This window comes from Ciconia boyciana, chromosome 9 (assembly GCF_034638445.1).
Source record: "Ciconia boyciana chromosome 9, ASM3463844v1, whole genome shotgun sequence".
Taxonomy (NCBI): Eukaryota; Metazoa; Chordata; class Aves; order Ciconiiformes; family Ciconiidae; genus Ciconia; species Ciconia boyciana.
In genome coordinates, this window is record NC_132942.1 from 25,721,199 (window position 1) to 25,739,918 (window position 18,720).

At 39.7% G+C, this 18,720-nt stretch overlaps 1 protein-coding gene across 4 annotated transcripts in view; it reads left to right on the plus strand.

Annotated features, from left to right (window-relative positions):
- Positions 1-18,269, plus strand: part of MBTPS1 (membrane bound transcription factor peptidase, site 1) — a 27,836-nt gene extending 9,567 nt beyond the window's left edge. For 2 of the 4 annotated variants that reach the window (XM_072873465.1, XM_072873466.1), the window contains exons 10-23: positions 91-242; positions 1,238-1,399; positions 1,983-2,127; positions 3,229-3,417; positions 4,018-4,190; positions 5,190-5,305; positions 7,559-7,715; positions 8,595-8,719; positions 9,755-9,832; positions 12,271-12,411; positions 14,841-14,972; positions 15,489-15,615; positions 16,306-16,436; positions 17,445-18,269. In XM_072873465.1, coding sequence (XP_072729566.1) covers positions 91-242; positions 1,238-1,399; positions 1,983-2,127; positions 3,229-3,417; positions 4,018-4,190; positions 5,190-5,305; positions 7,559-7,715; positions 8,595-8,719; positions 9,755-9,832; positions 12,271-12,411; positions 14,841-14,972; positions 15,489-15,615; positions 16,306-16,436; positions 17,445-17,641 — 2,025 coding nt within the window. In that variant the 3' untranslated portion in view covers positions 17,642-18,269. The remainder of the gene's footprint in view (positions 1-90; positions 243-1,237; positions 1,400-1,982; positions 2,128-3,228; positions 3,418-4,017; positions 4,191-5,189; positions 5,306-7,558; positions 7,716-8,594; positions 8,720-9,754; positions 9,833-12,270; positions 12,412-14,840; positions 14,973-15,488; positions 15,616-16,305; positions 16,437-17,444) is intronic. The other 2 variants (XM_072873467.1, XM_072873468.1) reach the window with 2 other exon arrangements.
- The last annotated feature ends 451 nt before the right edge of the window (positions 18,270-18,720 follow it).

Here is an 18,720-nt window from a genome sequence, read left to right on the forward strand (position 1 = left end):
TGAATGACCTGCAGTTAGTTTAAATGCCCAAATGAAGCAACCAGTGTTCATTATGTATTAGGGCAATAATCCATCCATTTTCTTTCACAGGAGCTGCCTGGAGGTTATGGTAGAGTGAAGCCTGATATTGTTACTTATGGCTCTGGAGTGAGAGGTTCTGGTATGAAAGGTGGATGCCGCTCTCTCTCTGGGACAAGCGTTGCATCTCCTGTGGTGGCAGGTGCTGTCACTTTGCTGGTAAGGTAAGTCTTAAATAAGAATTTCTAAAAAGATACTGATGCAGGAGGGTCATAAAAGGCCCTTAAAAGAACCCACCAAATAAAACTAAATTGTGTTTAGATCTAGGAAAACAAAATCAGAGGATAAAATCAGGGTTCTTCTGCCTGAGACATTACCTTGTCTGACTAGCTTTAAATTTCCTGGGAAAAATCTGAGAACTGTTTTGAATAATAGTTACATCTTTGAAAATATAACTAGGGAGAACAGTACTTTGAAGTAATTTTGTCACATTTTTTAATCATTTTGAATTGCTGAGCTTCTGTCAGTTGTGTTGTAGAAGAGCAGCTGCTCAAAGTAGGCACCTGTAGCAGGTAATTATCTAAGTACTTGTAAATTTTACAGGATTTAAGGTTTTATGGCTATTATCCGGTTGCATAAGTCATCTGTTGCACACTGAAGAACTTGAAAGGAAGGTAGTAGGAGTCGTTGCAAGTCTGTACTTCGTGTTTGTCATTGCTACTACATAAGGATGAGACGAACCTTTATTTGAAAAACACTTATACCAAAAATTCAAAGTCATCCTTGTATTTCCTCCATAAAATGGTGTGTTTTTCTTTGAACAACAAAGCTATTTCCCCCCCCAGAAGAGTCATGTTGTGAAAGATACTAGCAAGTTTCCAGTTACAGAGGCTTTGATTTTCAGAATATTTTATTTAGCATATAAAAATACTGCCCTGATTGTAATGACTGCTGGTCATGGAGCACATTGTAAGGAGAACAATTCATGTAATATTAGTTTTAGGAGAAATGTGTCAGAAACTTGTCACTCTTCTTCAGCTGTTCCAGTGAGAAATCAAGTAATAATAGACGAATATGAACTGTGGATGTTACTCACAGCAACCTGATTTTTGATTGCATTTTCTTTAAATCAAATGACTGTTAAGGCGGAATGGTAAACAGGACTAGGTGGCCTTTATTCCAGTTTCTAGCTAATGTGATCTATTGTTTCCTATTTCAGCACAGTTCAGAAGCGTGAACTGGTGAATCCAGCAAGTATGAAGCAGGCACTTATTGCATCAGCGCGTAGACTTCCTGGAGTCAACATGTTTGAACAAGGACATGGCAAGTTGGATCTTCTGAGAGCTTATCAGATTCTCAACAGCTATAAACCACAGGCCAGGTTAATTTTAATCCTTAATTAATCAATGATACACTACAATCTGCTGTATTTCTTTTAAGAGAGCAGGTGATGCATGTGTAACTCAGTTGAGCAATCTGTGCTTATGCAACGAAGAGAACTTGCACAAATCTTTTGTAATCCTGAAGCATGAATTTTGACAAGAGTTTTGAAGATGAAAAGTCAGTGTATTTTCTGCCTAAGTTATAGCAGTGCAGGGGATGAAGTGTTTATGAGAGCTAAATTTACTTTCTCTTCTAGCCTCAGATGTTATGAATAATGTAACCTAGAACACAGTGGAAAAGTACTTAAATTTTAACTTTCCGGAATAAGAACATTCTCACTGTGCTGAAAAGTTTCTTTTCTTTTGTGAAAATCTTTCCACAAAACTTAAAATATAAAAAAAATAAGAGGGGGAAGGAAGAACATTTTAGGGCAGATTTGGGAAGCGAGGTGAGAGCTTGATAGAGTAACTATGACTGTCATGTTTTATCTGTAACTTTTTCATAGTTCTGTATAGTGGCATGTTCTTCTTCTGTTAATTGATTTATTTTTTTAAAATTTTACCTCCTCCATACTGCTGTAGTTTGAGTCCAAGCTATATCGACTTGACAGAATGTCCCTACATGTGGCCCTATTGCTCTCAGCCCATATATTATGGAGGGATGCCAACCATTGTTAATGTTACTATCCTTAATGGTATGGGAGTCACTGGGAGAATTGTAGACAAGGTAAGACTTAATGTTGTTCGCAGTCCTGACTATTAATGTTGCTAAAAGCTGCCCAGAAACAACTACAAATTTCATAGAACAAATCAGATTTCTTACTGCTGAGAGCAAAAAATACAAAATGTTTGATTTTAAAGGACGTACCTGGATTAGTAAGATTTGTCAGCATGAGCTGTCTACAAGTTTTCAAGCAATGCATTGGTTTCAGGGACGTGTAGCATTTTATCTTTGTAAAACCAGTTTGGATGGACAGGTACTTAGAGATTTCTTTGTATTCTCTGATAGCATTTAAAATCTTCTGGACAGACTTTCCTCATCTTTGTTTTTTTTGGTCTGGAGCATAAGCAATCTCAGTAAAGGATCCTGACATTGTAAATCATGCCTCTTCCATGGGTCAAAATGACCTGAATGTATTGACGTACCAAGGTCTGCTGCAAAACCTGTTCTTCTACACCAGTGATGTTGAGCATGTTGGTTAACTGAGGAGGTTTTTAATTATTTGGGGTTTTTTTTCATTAAGCTTTAAGTAAGTTTAAATGTAGAACAGATTTGGGAATTGATACAAGTTAAATATGGCACCTATCCCAAAACTCTAGCCAATGTAAATGAGCTTAATTTCAACATTTCAGTGTGAATCCTGAGGTCTGTTTTAGATTTAAGCTTGCATTAAAAGGTGTTGAACTCTTATCCAACATCATTAGCTTATGGTAGTACTCAGACACAGCTGATGTAATTTGCCTGCGTCTGTTATAGCGATAGCTCTCTTTATTACTGAAAGGAAATTTTGTGTTCTTACCAATAAATTTTTGCACAGGACCCCAAAACGTTAAAACAGGTGCACTTAGGCAGCATGCTATTCAGATAGCTTCTTAGGTAGTCCTGCCTCTGAAAAGCCTATAGTCGTATCATTAAGGCTGTCACGATTAGGTTGATTCACTGACACACCACCAACCTTTTGGGCTTTGTGGACGTTTTTAAATTTGACATAATCTTCAGAAAAGCTAAGATTTGTTATTTCTTTGTGCAGAGGAAGAGGGCTATGTGTGCAAAAATTAGTGACTGCAGATGCTGTTTTACCAGTGTTCTGTATTATTCATTTCACAGCCAGACTGGCAACCCTATCTCCCCCAAAACGGGGATAATATCGAAGTGGCTTTCTCCTATTCCCCTGTGTTGTGGCCTTGGTCTGGATACTTAGCAATTTCCATCTCTGTAGCAAAGAAAGCAGCATCTTGGGAAGGCATCGCTCAAGGTCATGTTATGATCACAGTATCATCCCCTGCAGAAAATGAAGTAAGTTCTGTGCATTTTGTTTTTTCTGTGTTAATAATTATTAAAACTGCTTCCCGATATACAAATACGTTCTTTTTAAGGGGTTGCTCTGGTCCCGTCATTAGAAGCGTAAGTTAGATTGGGGTCAGGAAATTGAAGAGTACAAGTAATGATCTTTATAGTTGAGAGCAGGATTAACCTGTGAATTGGATATACTTTAGACTCAGAAAACCTCTCTTTGAGACTGACTTCATAATTTCATTTGTTTATTGTTAATTCTAAGTAATGTGTTTTGAAAAAGAGATTACTTAAATATATTTCTTCTAGAACCATGCTTAATTGTTCCTGAGAAGTTTTTAAGGTTTTGAATGATTGAACCAAATCACAGTTGTAACATATTTTAAGTATTTTACATTCCTGAGCATAAATATGAACTGTTGAGTGCAGAAAGAATACTATGGTGATTTAAGGCAAAAGTAATCTCTTTGTCTCCAGAGCTGGTACTGGCGACTAATAGTAGATTTGATACCTCCATTTTTTTGGTCTTTTACAATCCACAGTTAACAAGTCAATGTTCCTGTGGGGAAAAAGGATTTCACTGTAGTTTGTTCTATCCTTCAGTCTAAGAATGGTGCAGAGCAGACTTCCACCGTGAAGCTTCCAATAAAAGTGAAGATTATTCCTACTCCACCTCGTAGTAAGCGAGTCCTTTGGGATCAATATCATAATCTCCGTTATCCACCAGGATACTTCCCCAGGGATAATTTGAGGATGAAGAATGATCCGTTAGATTGGTATTTATCTCAGGTTCTATTAAATCAGTATTTCTTGATTGTGTGTTAATGATACAGGATAACTTTACTGAATGCCAGAGAGCTCTGGCCTTTTTCAGTGTGGCATGGGATTATCTTTTCTAAGAAATCCATGAAAAGCACTTGGACTCTGCATGCTTTGGTGCAGGATTTTTTTCGTGCTCTATGGTTTTATTCACATGAAATGAAAAGCTTTTAAAATGCACATTTAATACACTGAGATTTTTGTTTGGCTTTCAAAGTGTAGCATTTTTCTCTTCTGCCCTAACTTCTCCCAGGAAGTTAAGGGGGGCACTTTATTAGCCACTTCAGCATTTGCTTATCAAAAAGACATAAGAAATTTGAAAGACTGAATCCTAAAGAAGAAACCTCTTGTCTGTTCAGGGAGACTTGTTTTTGAAGCAGGGTGAGGCTCAGCTAACTGGTTGTCTTTCATAGATAGAGAGGGAAACCATCCATAATAAGAATCATGCAACAATGTATAAGTGAGAATTAATTGCGTCAGTGACCAAGACATAGGCTTTTGGAAAGCTACTTGGAGCATGCAGGTGTGGGAAATGGACAGGAACTCTCTGCTGAGTTTCAGCAATTATTTACAGGTGGCCCTGTGTGCTTCTTCCAGTTAGTAATAAAAACTGCTGTTACTGGCTCTTTCGCGAGGAGGAAGTCCTGTGAAGAGCATCAGGTTTTAATGCAGCAGTGTTTCTCTGTGGTGTGATGCAAACATGTAGAATTGTGCTTTGTAAGGAACATGCTCAATCTCTAGCTTTGACTGTATAACTAACTCTGTAGCACTCGGAACCACTGTCATTTGTGGAGAATTTTGCAAAGAGGAGATAGTTCATGGAAAACTACAGGTTATCATTTCGAAAAAATGGACCTTTTAGAAAGGAAACTAGGAAGTAATCTATAATTAGAGGTTTTAAATCAGATTTCTGCATGCCAGATTTAAATGTCTTCAACACTTTTCTCTTTTCTAAGGAATGGTGACCATATCCACACAAACTTCAGGGACATGTACCAGCACCTAAGGAGCATGGGGTACTTTGTTGAGGTTCTTGGTTCCCCTTTTACATGTTTTGATGCAAGTCAGTATGGTAAGCATGAGTTAATTGCCTTGTTTTCCATGCTGTTCACTACTTTCTGAAATGGCCTGGTTTTTGGAAGACGAAAGCTGCTGTGGGGGCGCAAAGAAAAATTCTCATGGTAGTAGAAAAATATTATAACAGTGGGTGTATTTATTATTTATATGCTGATACTTAGTTATGTAAAGTGTCACTGCAGAAGCTTGCTTGGGAGTCTAGTAGAATTAGTGCAGTTTTCTATCCTTATCATGAAAAAATGAGAGGGAAAGCCCACCTCTGAGTGGGTTAAAAGCCCCCTCTGTATTCCGTCCCACAAAGGCAGAACTGTATTTGCCAAAAGATTTTGGCACAGTCAAAATTAAGCATGATGTGAATAGCAGACTAAAATAAAAAGCGGCCGTTCTGTTTTGGTTTTTGTTTTGTTTTGTTTTGTTTTGTTTTTTCCCTCAGCAGTGGCATTTTAAAACACTGATCTTTGTGGATAGATAAAAGAGTGGGGAAAGTATTCCATTTGACCATATGCGATAGCAAAGCAGTGTGTGGCTTGTTTCTTCTGTGTTCATCAGGAAGGAGATTTGATAGATTTGCCAGACAGGGGACAAACAAAGCTGTCCATGCTCTTTTCTGCCCCAGTATGCCCCTCTATTTAACCATGACATGCTCCAGTAAGACCCTCATCTCTTTTGGGCTGCGCTGTTCTTCAGTGGACTGTAAAGTGAGGGTGCATTCTCCTGGCAATTTTCTAGTTCTGGAAATGTTGTCAGTAGTAATCTTTTGTTTATCTTGATTCTTCAGTAAATATCGCACCATTCCTTTTTGAGTTCAGTGGATGTGCAACTGGATACAGAAATGGTAGCCCTTAAAAAAGTGACAAAAAAGTTTCTCTTCTGAGACCACTGGTTTTGTAGCTGATAGGGAGCAGCATTAGGGGACTTCTCTCTCCTCTGGTTCACTATCATTTTGTTGGAGAAATGGGTGGAAAGCCTGAACCAGTTTTCTCCTATGCAGTAGCCCAAAGAAGAAGTTTAGAATGTTTACTGTATGTTGCACTAAGTAGAGAAGAAGATTTGGTACACTTGATTTTTTCATCTCTTCTAGTAGTCCTCCTGTGGTTACTCCAACAGCTTTCAGGTGTTACCTGTGCAGCAGCCATGTTGGTGATGGTATGAGCCCAGTCTTACACTGTATCTCATTTGATTACTAGTTTGTTGGGCTTCCAGAATTTCCTCAACAGGAAGAAGTGAGGAGTGGAAAATGCAGTGATCTGTGGTCCATCTACCACTTTTCCCTAGTTTGTATTGTCTGCAAACTTGGTGAGGGTGCACTCTGTCCCACCGTCCAAGTCATTAACGTGGTTTCTACAGGATCTTTATCAGAAGGCTTTCCAAACGCAAACGGCCCAGACTTGTAGAGTTGGCCTGGTTGCAAGGGACCATAAGACATGGGACCAGTGTCTGTGGTTGATCAGGTTGCTCAGGGTATCATCCTGTCAAAAATTGCATTGTCTCTGAGGATGGAAGTTCCACCATCTCTCTGGGCAGTCAGAAACTGAAGAAGCAAAATGGTTTGTTATCTAGGAGCAATCTAAAAGCATAAACATCTTTTCAGGAAATAGAAGTATAGTTTTTGGTTGTGTTTTTCAGTGATGCAGAGAAGGTTGTGCTTGCTTGTTCACAGGAGTGGGAGAGTTATATGAAAATGGCAATGGCACTTTAGTCAGGTCTGCTAAAAAGCAGCTGTAGTTTTCAAGGTCTGAATCAAACTAAGTTTCAGAATAATTGTCTACCTGGCTGCAAATCTGCAGTAGTGAGCAGAGTACCTTTTTAAAATTGGAGCAGTGAGAAACCTTCTTACTAGGGTGCATCTACATTAGTACTTTAGTTTGGATCACTGGTGAATCTCCTGATTGTCCTCTTCTGCCACAGTTTGGCTTGTTTTATGGAGCCTTTGAGTGAGACCAAACTGCAAAATACACACCTGACATATGCAGGCATTCAGTTCATAAGACCATACAAGCATGAGTTGTAACACCCTTAAAAAGCATACTATGCTGCCAAACCAATTTTTGGATACATTTGTAAACTAAATTGTCTTATATTTCCCATCCTTAAATGTGACTTCTTTAGGTGAGCTGCCAGAGCAGGGCACATGAACCAGATATTGTGCAAAGTGTGCAGTTGTGTTGATTTTTGCATGGGTTGCATGAATAGCGATAACATTACAGTGAACAGCCTGGTGAACTCTTGTTTTTGCTTTTACACACAGGGACTTTACTGATGGTGGACAGTGAGGAAGAGTATTTTCCTGAAGAGATCACCAAGCTGAGGAGGGATGTTGATAATGGACTTTCCCTTATAGTGTTTAGTGACTGGTACAACACATCCGTGATGAGAAAAGTCAAGTTTTATGATGAAAACACAAGGTACTGATATGTATCAGTTCTTTGTGAAATAAAATGCCATAGAATTGACATTTTATGCACATATTACCCTAAAAATCCGAAATGTGATAGGCTATACTTTAGTGCTTGCATGCTACCTGTAAGAAGGGACTACCTGAAGAGCAAAATTGACGTTAAGCTGCAGCTTAAGGAGAATAGCTACCTATTTTATCATGATTGCAAAGGCCCCCTTGGTAATGTAATCTTCTTTTAAAGCCCAGAAAAACATTTACAATGAAAAGAAGTAAGAAATGGGAGACTGACCAGGAAAGAAAAATGGATATATTTTCACTTTCGGGGAGCAGAATAGAAAGAAAATGTGGGTTGCAAACAGAATTGCCAGCTTGCACACCCATTATTGAAATTGTTCCAGTGTATCATATAAAGGGAAGATATGGTCATATCACCAGTGGTGAGAAAAACCCGTGTAATTACTGTAGTTGTCAGCCTGTTTTGTGTTCCTGTTAAGTTAGAAAGATCTGTTCTGCAGTTTGTGAGCAAGTAGCATTTTGCTTCATTAGAAAAAGGAGAAGCAAATGACATGACCATTGTTTTTGCCTCATCTTAGCCAAACAAAGAGTGTAAGACTGAATTTCTTTCTAGCAAATTGAAGTTTTCCACGGAACTGGAATGCACTGAGAATTTTACATTAGTATTACTTAACTTTTGCTCAAAAACATTGGTGTCAGAGAGACAGCTGCTCACATGCTGCTGGAGTTAAATAAGGCTTTGAGATGTAGTTCATTATTTAAGTGACTTTGAAAAAGTCTGCATGTGGGAAGATACCTGACTTTTCATTATACAAACTCTAGGAGTATATTCTGTGTACTAATAAACTGTGTTATGCTGTAATTTTTATAGGCAGTGGTGGATGCCTGATACTGGAGGTGCTAATATACCAGCTCTCAATGATCTGCTTTCTGTCTGGAATATGGCCTTTAGCGACGGGCTGTACGAAGGTGATTTTACCATGGCAAATCATGAAAGTGAGTACTGGAGTCCCTTTCCTACGCACGCTACAGTGTGTTGTTTGGAAAAGAGTTTTCTGTAAGAGTGATACTGAGTGAGGGTCAAGGGAACCACTCAAATTCAGTGAAAAGAGTCTCATAAGCATGCTTAAATGATTACTTCCTTCGTAGACTGTATCTGAAAAATATTCAGCCCAGATAATGAATGTCCTCAGTTTAGGCTTGCATTCCAGATGCGGTACATGGAAGAGTATTGTTGGGGTGTGTCTGTATTTGTTTGGACTATAAATATTAGTTGCTAAGATGAAGCCTTTGATTTTAATTTTGCAATTATGTGGAAATTTGAAAATTTGGGGGAAGAAAATCAATGGGGACTTTTTCCTTGGAGTACACCAATTTGGACATGCATCACAACATCCTGAGATGTTTTGTAAATTCCTGTTCTTGTAATCTTTTTAATTGTTCCCCCTGAAATGAATATGATTGATTGGTTTCAAGTTAAAACTTTGTTGTTATGCCACAGGTCTGTGACCTTACTGTTTTCAGACTTTCTAGGTCTTTCCTAGAAACGAAAGGTTCCAGTCTTTCTTTTTATCTGACCAAGTCACTTGATGTTTTCAAGCATTGTTTCCAAACCTGTCTTCTGACCAGTTCATTTGGAATGTGTATGTGAAAAGAGAAGGCACCAACTCTGAGGTCTCTGTACGCTCACCAGCGTTGATTGAAGGAGACAGGTTCTCTGTAGTGTAAATAATGACTTTTAGCGTGAAATACTACATTTCTCATGGCATTTGATTAAGCTTTTCAGTTTAAAAAAGATAATGTCAGTCTCCTAAATGGAAAGGTTTGAAAGCGGTAGGTAAAGGTGAACCTGGGAAAGCTGTGGTTAGAAATGCCTTCTCTGTGAATACACATATTGGTCAAAACATGCAAATTTAGAGCAGTGTTCCTCGGAATGTTTTCTTCTGTGCTTGTTTTTACAGCTCACTGAAATATGGTGGGAAGGAAGTGAGTGTCATTTTTAGTCTAAACTGCAATTTTCTGATCTTTCAGTGAATTATGCATCAGGATGCAGTATTGCAAAATTTCCAGAAGATGGCATTGTCATTGCACAGACTTTTAAGGATCAAGGTATGCGCTTCCTTGTCTTTTTTTGTGTGTTAAGTAGAACTTTGGAGTCAGTGCACAAGTGAAGTTACAAAGTCTAAAGGTGTAAAAACAATGAATTTAAAAACACACTGACAGGGTAGGTATTTTTTCATTTTGCCTAGAACATGTAGTTGGATGCCTAACAGACAGCTGCAATGTGACTCTGTATACAATTTTTATATAGTACAGCAATATCCAAGTGTATATATGCAGTCTTTTATTGTGTTTGCTGTATGTAAACACCTCTCTATGTATGTGTCATACATCTTTGGAGGGGAGGGGATTGTGTTGTAACTGTGTTACTTGTCCGTGTTTCTCACAAATTTCAAGTGCTACTGAAATATATCCCCTAATCATTGCCAAATTTGGTGTGAGTGTTCTGGTAGCTGTGGTGATCTAAGGATATAGGTAGGAAAAATTTTGGTAGACAAAATGTCACCTGCTAGACTCTTGTAAAGGAAAATTTTAGGCACACGTGCTCTCAGACGTGAGTGATCTGTTCTCTCTGCATATCCATTCTCTTTAGTTTTATCATATCTTTTCATTTGTGAGGTGGTAATTCAGAACTGTAATGGCAGCAGGCCATTTAAAAAAAAAATCACGTTTTTTATGAGTCTTTAGGAAGTGCTGTGTAGGACTAAATGACTGGAACCATTAGCATGTTGCAGGTCAGGTATGTGTATATGGGTATAGAGGGTTTGAGTGTGTGAGCAGAAGCACATGCATAGCTTCTGATATAACTCAGGAGCTGCCAGAGAAGATCAGCAAGTTCATTGTATTTTTGACTTATGTACAGTAGACGTGATTACCTAGTGGAGAAATCTTCTGAAACAGTAAGGAGCTCATCCGTGTGAGCCTTTTGGAGGAAAGATGATATCCCTGAAATGCTGTATGCTGTTGACTTAGGTATTTCCTTATGTGAGAGAGAGAGGCAGAATGTCAATTTGACAAGTAGTCTGCTAGACCTGCTTTTTTTGTTGAATCCTTTTCATTGCAATTCACAAAGCAAAAGAACTCTGTGTTTTGCTGCTGTTATCTAAAGGCAGCGTCTCAAGTAAAGGAGACTAAATACTTAGCATTTGAAATTTGTCTTATTTTGTTTTTTTAATATGTGTGTTAGAGGTGGGAAACCTTTAACCTAAAAACAGCTTTCTACACTTCACTTTAGTTCCTTCATGAATTGGGGTATTTTCCCCCCTGCTGTTTATTAGAGCTTTCAGTTCACAGGAGATAAAATGATTGGATGGATTTGTAAGATACAAATGGCAGGTTTATAGCCAGGTGTCCTCTGGGTTTTGCTGCACGTACCCATTCATACTTGGAAGGTTCCTGTGCTTTTTTCATCTTTTCTGTTCATCTGTTATCTCAGTTATAATTGTAAATATCTCGCAAACATGTCTTTTAGGTTGCCAGTTTATTATTCAGATACTTGCAGGGCTTTTGGAGGCAGGCCTTTAAATGATACTCCTTTAAAAATTACTCTTTACAGTATTGGTACAAGTGTTTCAGAAAAGGCTGAGAAGCAGATCTCTGAACCATGGCAGGGCTGGATGTACTGAAAACTGGCTCTGCCTGCCAGTTCAAAGAGCAGCTGGGGTGAGGAGGGAGTAAAATTTGCCAAAGGTTAAAGCGGGGGCAGGGGGAGGTGGGAAAACTTACATGAGTTTCTTTTTTCTTTTCTTCCCCTTTTTTTTTTTTGGCTTAGGTATCCTTACTAAACAATACTTTTCATTGTTCCTGAATTGAAAGCTGAACAGATGAAGTGCGAGGGTAACAGTAACTGCAGAGTTGCAGAGAAATGCAAGCCCAGCAGTCTTTTAAAATGGGCTTCCCCTGAACTGCTGCTTTAAACGCGTTCAATCAAAGCCTTTGTCTTACAGCTGCTGCTCACAGAGACACAGATGTTGTATTTCATGGAATGTCTCTATTCTCTTTTGTTAGTTCCATAGTAGATTTTCTTGTAGGAATAGATAGGCATGGCAGCAAAGTAAGTTGGCGAAGAGCAGTGTGCACTGTGATGGCTGATTCTTAAGTTACTGTGTCCTGTAGAATTCTGCAGGATTAAAACAACATAATGCAATTTGTAAGGCAGAACATTTTGATTTTTATACCTGTTGCTGAAAATATTAGGATTTTTCATTTGAGCATGTTGAAGATAACCCAGGTTGTGAGGTCTTTTTCTGCTTCTCCACCAAACAAGGAAATACATTAATATCAGTAGGAAGCTTCACAATCAGGGTCTTGGAGCAGTTTCATTTTAATCATAACATCATGGGGTTTTTGAAAATACTTTGCATAAATCTGTGAAATGAAGAGTGGCATAGCTGCATTTGTAAGTTTGCCATGTAGGCTGTGTTGATGTAAGGTAAATTGATGTTGATGCTTTGCAGGCTATGAAATTTATTTGTGCTTTGCTTTAGGTCTTGAAGTTTTAAAACAGGAGACTGCTGTAATTGAAAATGTCCCTATTTTGGGACTTTACCAAGTTACTTCCGAAGGCGGTGGCAGAATTGTTTTGTACGGTGACTCTAATTGCTTGGATGACAGCCATAGACAAAAAGGTGTGTAAGCTTTGACATGCAGGAATAGTTATTGTCTTAAGCTGACAATTGTCCTATGAGGTTTTTACAGCTCCCAGCAGAAGTAGCTGTTTTCTAGGGAATCTCTAAATATTCCTAATTGGGGATCAATCTCAATTCTGCAGAGCTCTACTGAAAACGCTGCAAGGTGCAGTTACAAAAAAAGAACGCCCCACATTAAATAGCCCTCTGGTAGATGGGAGCATTTCCCCCCCAGCCCCACCCAAGGCCTCTTGCCTGTTTTTACATTCCACAAGCTATGGGGGCTGGTTTTGGGGTGGGTTTTTTGCATGGGGGGAGGGGGTGGATCTTGGTTCGTGGGGTTTTTTGCCTCTTTGGGGTGTTTTTGTTTCCAGAAAGCACTAACGGTTAGCACATGCTTCATTTGAAGTTATGAAGAGGCCATTAGGGGATGCCTTTATGTTTTCCCAGTTGTATTTTCAGAATGTTTATGTAGTGCAATGGATTTTATCTTTTGAGTTTGCTCATCAGTGTGCCTTGTTCCCTTTGCAATGTTTGCCTTGTTCCCTTTGCAATGTTTCCTGTGAGGATTTATGGTAATGTTCAACATTTCAGTTGCGCATTACTATTTTCCCCTTATTCTACTTTAACACAAACCAGCTGTTGTAAATATGTAAGAAAGTAGGTATTTCTGTTTGGGCTTTCAAAGCATTTGTTTGCAACTCTAGGTAGCAAGTGTGTGAGTTGTGTGTGCATGCAGTTTCTATGACTCCCAGAGAAGCCATTCTCTCTGCCTACACACTGTGGTTGGTCCTTATAAAACCTTTTTCTAGCACTCTGTCTGATCTGACTTTTAAAATTTTTAAGAGATTGATTGTGTTTCTCCTGACCATGTGAAGTGCAGGCTGGTAGATCTGTGGCTCAAAAGGCCAAAGATAATTCAGTATGTGAGGTCTTTCTCTGTGTTCCCACTGAATGCAATGTTCAAGCTGAATTTTCCTTTTGTGATGAAAAGTACATTTGTAATTTTTTAAGCTTTTGTCACTGGCATTTTAAAATATTTGGTTATTTAATCCATCCCTTGCCTAACTTACTTAAGTTTAAATGAACTTACTGTCTAAGGGAGCTCTCTGTCTTTAGCTTATTTCTCACTTTCCCACACATTTTCTTTTTCTTTGGAACTTCTCCGGTTTCTCCTTATCTGTCTTTGGGTGGCTTCCAGTGAGTTGCCGTAACACCAGCGTATCAGTGCCTTATGTGCTTGCTGTAGGTTATTGAAAGCATGTAGCGTAGGAGAAGATACATAGCTTTAAATTAGGTAATAGAAAACGATGCTTTGTGACCTCCCTAATGCTGTTAAATTCAGTGTGACCTGTAAAGCAAGAAAAAGTGGAAGGCTCTAAAGAAATCCTTTAAAATTAGCTTTTAAGTTGTGAACCAGGAGCTATGTCTCCTGCAGAGACATTGGTGGCTTTAACTGAGGTACATTCCTAACATTTATGAATATAAATCCTTAAAATCTGATTGACCTCTTTAAAAATCAAAGGTGAGGGTTTAAGGGACACCAGGATTATGAAGATTAATTCCCATTCCCAGCCAACTGTTCCTGGAGGGAGAAGTTCTGAGAAAAGTCGTTAGCTGTGTGGTGGAAATAGCTGATAAGGCATTGTCCTACTTCTGCAAATGAAAGTTTTGTGACGTTAACTAGCTGGACTGCTTGTTCGTTAGGGGTAGCTCTGGATTAAGGCAGTAGTAATTCAGGAGAGAATCAAAATAAGGGTTCATATGCTATTGAAGTGCAAAGGAAAACCATGATCAAGTATATTGTGGCATTGGTTCCCAGCCTGGTCTGTACGACAGCTGCTGTAGGTACTGCTTTTCCTCTAGCTGGGATGTAGCCAGAACCTTTCCCCTTCCTTTGTTAGTTCATTTCTTTAAGCTTGGGAAAGCAAATGAGTCATAACTTTCCACTGAAAACACTACCTTGTTTTTACTTTTCTTTGCAAGGTATTTATTTTGTCCTTTCAAAAAATAGTTGGTTCTTTGTTTCCCTCTTAGAAATTGTATCAGAAGCTCTGAGCTTCCTGTGTTTCCACACCGAAAAACCTCGTCGTTTTTGCAGGGACTTGGATGGCCTTGCCCAACCTGGAATTCCCATATTTGAAACCTGTTGGTTTATGTTCTACTGACCAAAAGACCTGATTTGGTACACAAGAGAAGATGATATTTTAAGACTGAAAAGATTAAGATTATTTTAGTGTATTGGGGAGGAGGGAGGAAAGTTGCATCTTTCTGAATGGGCCTAGAACTTCAAAAGGAGAATAACAAGAGCCAGAAAAACTGATTGTACTTCTAGATGTTATTATATCCTTCTTAACAGAAAGATAAGCCATATGAAATGTGGCATAATGCATATTTTGTTTGGGGGCTTGGGGCTATGAAATCCACAGATTGTTTTTGGCTCCTGGATTCCCTCCTGCAGTACACTTCTTACGGGGTGACACCGCCAAGTCTCAGCCATTCCGAAAACCGACAGCGACCGCCGTCGGGAGCTGGTTACTCTCTTCCTGAGCGGATGGAAGGTGAGAGCCTTAACTACCAAGCAGAGCCCACAACTGAGGGAGTGTCAGGGTGGACCCAGGAAGACCCAGGCAGACCCCTTGAGTTATATGCCAGTAAGATTAGTTTGGTGTGAGCTTTACAGTGTTCTCTTGTTTTACTAGAAGAGAGCACTTACTGGAGGGATTTGTCATGATATAGTTGTGATTTGACTAAAGAAAATGTTCTGTTCATAGAGTAGGAATTTTCAGATACCTAGTTCTACTACGGAGCATTCTAGCTACAGAGCGTGTATAAAGCATTCAGTCTTGTCTCATGTGCTGCCAGCAAAACTTGGATTACCTACCATTGTAGGTGCACGGTCTTACTGTTTTGTAAGGTACCCTTTCGTTAATTCTAACTGAGATTTAGCTGCAAGTCATCATTACTGTAAAGAGCTCCTGGTTTTACAGCTGCTCTGTTTAGCCAGAGGCAAGTGTTGGTAACTCTTATCCTACCAGTCTTTTGGTAACCCAGTCTGTCTCTGCTGTGAGTTGCAGGTAACCATTTGCATCGATACTCAAAGGTGCTCGAGGCTCACTTGGGAGACCCTAAACCCCGGTCCCTTCCTGCTTGTCCTCACCTGTCCTGGGCCAAACCACAGCCTTTGAATGAAACTGCCCCCAGGTTAGTATACATCTTTCTTATAGTTATACAAGAAGGTCTCACTTTTGAGTTCAGATGAAAAATTATTTGTTCCATCTGCTTTTGAAAGGGACAGCTGGAATGCCTTTCCTAGAGAAATACCAGATTGCAAAGAGGAAATAATGATTAATGCCTCGTCAGTGAATAATTCTGACTCACCTTATTGCTACACTGTGAAACTGGGGGATTTTAAAAATAGCTTCACAAGTCAATTCACTGTTGTGATTGATTGATCCCAACTTAGAGTGAATGGTCTTGCTTAAATCCATCGTCAGTGCATGCCTTTGAAATAGTTTTCTGAAGCAGCTTCTTGGACAGCTCACCTAAATCTGCCTTCTGGTGTATTGTTTGTCAGTCACTTGGAGGCAAATGCATCAGCATATAGATGCATCATACTTGTCTACTGAGCTGCTAATGGTAACTTTTTGTAGTCTGCGTGCAAGAGAATTGTTAGTAAATAGTTGCTTATCTAAGTGTGTCCCTGTCGCGTCTGAATTTAACTTTGGAGGCCTGCAAACTGCAGAACCTAAAGAGTGGATCAGATTATCATTTGGGTCAAAACTAGTGAGTTATTTGTACTTTCCAACTGTCACTTCCTCTATATATTTCTACAAAACTCCTTGCATTACTGAAGTAAGTGGGCAGACACCTCTGTCTTTAAATTTCTTCTAGCAACCTTTGGAAACATCAGAAGTTGCTGTCAATTGACCTTGATAAAGTGGCTCTGCCCAGTTTTCGACAGAACCGACCCCAAGTGAGGCCATTGTCCCCTGGAGAAAGTGGAGCATGGGACATTCCTGGAGGTAAATACTGAAAGTTTGAAAGTTGCTGGTTTTCTTTGCTTTTTGTATAAGCTTTTTAAAAAAAAAAAAGCACTGTGCAGCCAGAAGAGAAGCCACGTGTTCATTTTCAGTTGTGAAGAACATGCAAATAATAGCATGGCTGTGTTGTAAAAGGCTGACTGATGAAGCCCGAGAGAAATATTTTTGCATATGAATAGTTTATTCAGAAGAAAGCATGTGTGATATACTGGGAGGAAGATTTTGGCAGGTGCTTTTTGGGTAGTTGAGGTTTGTTTTGGTGCTGTTCAGACTAACAGGTGTCAGCAGCTCCTCCTGCTAGTTAAAATTCCTTGTGTGAGTGCACAGATGCAGAAGGTGAGTCCAGAAGAGTTTGTCAGAATGGTGCTTTGGGCAAGGTGTTACACTAACAAATGATGTTAGTGTAGCACTTGAAACAGCATTCAGTCTAATGGCCGGGGTGCTCTCCTGTACAAGCTTGGCACTGCCAGCCCAGCTGGAAGTACTTTGAAAGCCTCACACATGCTCTTTTCCCAGGCTGAGCTGCTAGGCCAAAAGATGCCTGTAAAAAGGAAGGGTCTGGTTCTCTAGCTCATCCTCCCCGTGTGCCTGCACAGTCTTTGGAGCAAGCACAAAATTAGTTTCCTCGTGGCACCAGGTGTGATTTATAGAAATTACTTAGTGGTAAAATTATGGTCAAGCGTTTGCATCTCTCTCCTAATGCAGAACAGAAGATTGTTGTTGCAGGGGAAATCTGTGTTAGACTTTCATGTGCCCAGATAGGTCAAGGTGGAAATGCTGGTGCTTTTCTGTAATGTTAGCATCCTGTCTTATTTTACTAATCGGTCTGCAGTTGTTAATCTTCCTGTCAGAAAATGTAATCTGATTAATAGCTGTTTCTTCTTTGAACAAGAATTACTGTCAGATTGTTTTGGTAGATAGCGTTAACACTGCAAAGACATCATAGCTCATGTGGTCATTAGTCACTTCCAAACCTCTTTGCCTTTCTAGGTATAATGCCAGGCCGGTACAACCAGGACGTAGGACAGACTATTCCAGTCTTTGCTTTTCTGGGTGCCATGGTGGTTCTGGCCTTCTTTGTGGTGCAGATCAACAAAGCGAAGAGCAGGCCAAAGAGACGGAAACCACGAGTGAAACGACCGCAGCTTATGCAACAGGTTCATCCACCAAAGACGCCTTCTGTGTGAAAGCTCTCGCTTGCCAAAGATGACCTCCTTTTACCGGTTGCTTTCCTGGGCGATCAATTGCTCCCAGTGAAGGTGCAGCAAATGCGGCACTGATCGTACTAGTAATTTGCACCTGACATCATCTCATAGTCTTTGGTTTCTGGAGAGAGGGAAAAAAAAAAAAAGGACCTCAGTGGATCATCTGTACATAAAACTGTGCAGCTTTAAGCAGCCGAAGCCACCAAAGACTTGAATACTGTTTAAATGGCTGCTTAGTCACTACATATCCCAAGAGGGGGAAAATGGACCTTATTTTTAAGCTGACCAAACTAAAATTTATTTGTTTAGAGGCTATTTTCTATATTTATTGTTGGGGAGGGCGGGGGGAAAAGTCACTTTAAGGACCTCTGCTAAGGAAAAACAAGTGCATTTTTTTTGGACGGAATGCAATTTTCTAGAACGGTATTGTGCTGAAGAGTATAACGTACACCATTAAAGGAGGGAGGGGGCGAGAGAGACCAGTACAAATTGGTGAGACATACTCCTGCAGTTTATTTTTATAAAGCCAACTACTATGATGTTTTGTAATTTTTGGTCATGATTTCACCATTGATGGTGAAGCAGATTTTCAATAAATACGTTATCTATATGAAGCTAAAACAATGTGCTAGATGGCTCTTCTTTCCACTGCCAGTCAGAGAGCAAGTTGTTGAGTAGAGAAAATTTTCATGTCTCCCCCTCTTCCCTCCATATCTTTATCCTTAACAGCAGCATCCCAAGCTGCAGACTTCCCTTTGGAGCATTAACAGGGCAGTTGGACAAACGGTGCTCACCCTGAGTGAGCGCAGAGTTTTGAACACCTTCAAAACTGCAGAAGCTAATGAGGAGAGAGCTCCTGAAGGGCAGCTTGGTGATGAGCTGTGTAAGAAACTGTCATGTGGATTGCACCTAACAGTATAGTGTGGTGTGTCACAAAGCCAAAAACTCTGTCTCCTTTGGTTTATCCTGCTTGAAGGCCTGTGACTTGTCACGGGCTTAAATAAGGACTCAGGCGCAAGTTGCCCCTGACCATGCGGTGTCGGTTAACATTGCCATGATTG